Raw genomic sequence first — 3745 nt, 5'->3', positions numbered from 1 at the left:
GGCCAAAATTAAATGCTCCAATTGTCGAGCGTACAGGGAATCTACTAAACAGCTGACATTAGAAACGTTACCGATTGTAGCAAGTTTCCATCTTAAACGCTTCGAACACTCCTCGCAGATAGATAGGAAGATATCAGCATTTATATCTTTTCCTGCTGAGTTGGATATGACTCCTTTTATGTCATCACATCGTCGTGCAGTAGACATGGGGGGATCAGAGAATAATAATGCCCCGCAAGGTATTTTTGAAGATAATCGGTATTCGTTGTTCGCGGTTGTGAACCACCTTGGGTCGCTGGATGCTGGACATTATACTGCTTATGTGCGACAGATGAAGGGCAGCTGGTTCAAGTGTGATGACCACATGATCACAAGAGCCTCGCTACGGGAAGTCCTGGATAGTGAGGGGTATGTATTTCAAACTTTAACTAATACTAGATTTCGCCCATGACTCCTTCGCGTTGAATGAAAAAAAGCAAGTAGCCTGTGTTCTTGCTATCTATCGTCTACATTTATTCCAAATTTCAATGGACGCTTATTTCGGCGTTTAGACTAAAAACTCTAACAAACATCCATCCATCCATCTAAACTATCGCATTAATAGTAAAATACAATTTAAAAAAACATACTAATATTGCAATAGAGAAAGCAGTACCGGCAATAGGATAGTGTAACAGGGAAAGACAGAAGGAGAAAGTCAAGGAATTGCAGTCTAAAAAAGGCTTAACACATCTCAGTTAAATTATGCATAGATGTGGAAAAAACTCTAAAATGATACTCTCTACTTACTTGTTATTAATTAAGTACTTATTAATTGAATTATTTTATATTACAGGTATCTTCTCTTCTATCACAAAACCGTCCTGGAATATGAATGTGATGTGTCATAAATTATCTTCATAAATTATGGGACTTTTGGGAAACAGTTTTACGATAATTCGTAAATAATTAATGTCGTGTCTGAATCAATTTGTAATACTGGTCGATACCCAGTTATTCCTAAATGTATGAGATAAAGTGATATTAGTGTTTAAACTATCAAAATCGCTCCCGAAGTAGAGTTGTGTTGGTGACGATTAGCGCTAAGCTTTAATGTATTGTAAATTATGTCTAAAAATATATACATCTTGTATAACGACTGAAAGAATTCTCAAAATCTTAATGTTACGCTTTGTATTGCGTTTCTGCTTATATTTTATTACTTTGACATTGATATTGTAAAATTATTGACATTGTATTCTTATGTTGAATTTTGAAATGTATCAAATCTATAAATATGAAAAATAATGAAAAAAAATGTACCTAATGATTGTGTAGTTTTTCAATCTGGTATTTACTGAACAAACTCTTAAATCTACCTCGCCTATCTCTTGCATTTTACTTAGATTTATACAAAATGTGGTTGAATTTGAATAGCTTTGTAATATGCTTATTCAAGTTTATAAAATGTAAAATGCATAAAATATTAAATGTTGTCGATATTTGTGCAGATTCAGTAAATAATCTATTAGTTATAAACCAAAGTCAGCAAGACTTGTATAAAACGATCAATTTAGATGGCACGTGCGTCATATCCTTGTTAATATGACTGATTTAGCTTAATGTGATATATTTATGTGTGTATAAATTAGTTGTATGTCTCCCTGCAATTAGTTTTTAAACAAATACTTTGTACATTAGCAAAAGTGCAGTTTGTAACTGTAAGCTTTCATTGCTTTAACTACAAAAAACATTTTCAAAGCGAATGTATGACAAAAGCAGTTTAATCCTAATTTAAGTCCCTTTCTCTTTACCGCCCTTTTCTTATAAGGAGAGAATGGGAAGGGGAAGTGCATTTGACAGTGGAGGAGATGCATAGGAAAAGGAAATATCCGCTTTATGTGTGTCCCCTTCCTTCGGATAAGGGTAAGCAACGCAACTGCAATTGCGGATGTCTATGGGCAGCGGTCGCTTCGCCATTTTGGCGGATTTAGGTGCCCGCTTGCTCGTTTGCTACCTTATTTTATTAAAAAAAAATCCTTAATTTTATATTGGCCGCTACATAGAACATGATTGTAAAGAAATCTGTTTTTTTATTCATTTACATGGTCCTTGGTATAAAAACCTATATTTAAAAAAACTTGCCCTTATTTCCTATCGAATTAAGGGTTCAGCACACTGTAACAAAATGTAATTTTTTTTTAATTGAATTTTAACTGTATATTATGTATAAGCCAAGATTGTAAAAATTAGCCAATGGACGCTTAATTCGGCTAATATACGCAAATATATTAGTTCCGTATTTTCACGCAATATGGTAAAGGTTTCTATCTTTGGTATGTACTATTTGCTAATGTATGAAAGTAGTGTTTTATTTGCATTTAATATTTAATTAGATCCGCGCCTAAATCGACTTACTATTAGATCATAGTGTTAAATTATGTGATAGATAAATGGTATTCATTTTATTTCAATGTTTTTAATCTTGACAACAGATCTTTTAATACCATTTGGTCGATGAATTTAGTTTTAGCGATGTTGACGTATGTTATACAGGAAATATTTTAATAAGCGTCATTAATTTATAAGATTGTATGAATATTCAATATGATAATGAAATTAAATATTAAAGACATTTCCATATCAGATTGTAAAGCCTAACCAATAATATAAAAATGGTAGCCTGGGGGCGCTTCAATAGATTTCATTACTGTCACTTTACGTACATGTACGTAGTTCCATGTTTTTCCGCAATATGGCGAAGCTTTTTATATTTCTGGTCAGACTATAATTGATGTTTACTATGCTGTTCTAATTGGTGTCCTTGTAATAGATGTCATCGACATATAGAAAATATACAAATATAACCAAGTGAAACAAGTATTTCATTTCTAAACATTTATTTCATATAATTATCACAAATAATTTAAATTGGCTGCTTCTAGCAATTTCTGAACGTTATACACAAAAAAGTTGCCATAACAAAAATATAACAAGCAAAAAAACGTACCAACCTCGATAAAAACTTATCGAATTCATGTTTCTATTCGATTCCTACCAAATCTAGTTTGGGTAATTAAAGATTTTAGGCGGCAATTTTTTTTTTTTCAAAAAATAACATGAAATAAAATTTCGAGTATTGCTTCGCATTTAACTATAAATAAATCAAATATTATGAGCTTCATAAAGGTTTACATAATTCTATCACAATACATTCAGGCTAAATTATTTTGGCCACTTTGTGGTGAATGTTTAAATTTTAAAATTGTAATAATTTTGAAGTAACTTTATTATTATTTTGCGTCAAACTTATCAATGACTATATTTTAATGACTAAAAATATTAATAAAGCATAATTTATAGTAAAATACATTAATAATTTAAAACTATTGAGTTTGTTTAACTGTGTTCTTTCTTCGAAAATATAACACCAGAATATAAATAAAGCAAACAATTAATTAACTGCGATAATATGGTTATTGTTGCTGTTAGTAATAATATACCATGAAAATGGTAAATTAAGAATAAAAAAAATAATTAATGTTTGGCTAAACATTCTTAATTAAGAGATAATAAAGAACCTCTACCAACAAGAACTTCTATTCTAAGATCTATATTTTCATATCTCTACAAATTGCGAACATTTCAAACATATTTCTTTGCATTTGTGAGTACATTGAGATTCCTAACTGTCTAAAGTCTCGGTTTAGTTTAAAATATTACAGTAATAAATAACATTTTATTGCGGTTTTTATTTCTACTTCTA

General features: G+C 30.6%; 2 protein-coding genes across 2 annotated transcripts in view; one reads left to right on the top strand and one right to left on the bottom strand.

Annotated features, from left to right (window-relative positions):
- The window catches only part of LOC106106834 (ubiquitin carboxyl-terminal hydrolase 22), a 7651-nt gene extending 4570 nt beyond the window's left edge, over positions 1 to 3081 (top strand). Inside the window, exons 8-9 of the mRNA XM_013287493.1 lie at positions 6 to 408; positions 836 to 3081. Of these exons, the coding sequence (XP_013142947.1) occupies positions 6 to 408; positions 836 to 890 (458 nt within the window). The 3' untranslated portion in view covers positions 891 to 3081. The remainder of the gene's footprint in view (positions 1 to 5; positions 409 to 835) is intronic.
- Positions 2142 to 3745, bottom strand: part of LOC106106833 (spermatogenesis-associated protein 20) — a 5922-nt gene continuing 4318 nt past the window's right edge. The window contains exon 7 of the mRNA XM_013287492.1: positions 2142 to 2157. Coding sequence (XP_013142946.1) covers positions 2142 to 2157 — 16 coding nt within the window. The remainder of the gene's footprint in view (positions 2158 to 3745) is intronic.

The sequence above is a fragment of the Papilio polytes genome, unplaced genomic scaffold, assembly GCF_000836215.1.
Source record: "Papilio polytes unplaced genomic scaffold, Ppol_1.0 DF822067.1, whole genome shotgun sequence".
In the NCBI taxonomy this organism is placed as follows: domain Eukaryota; kingdom Metazoa; phylum Arthropoda; class Insecta; order Lepidoptera; family Papilionidae; genus Papilio; species Papilio polytes.
Note: the sequence above shows the minus strand (reverse complement) of the source record. Positions and strands in the feature narration are given on the sequence as shown.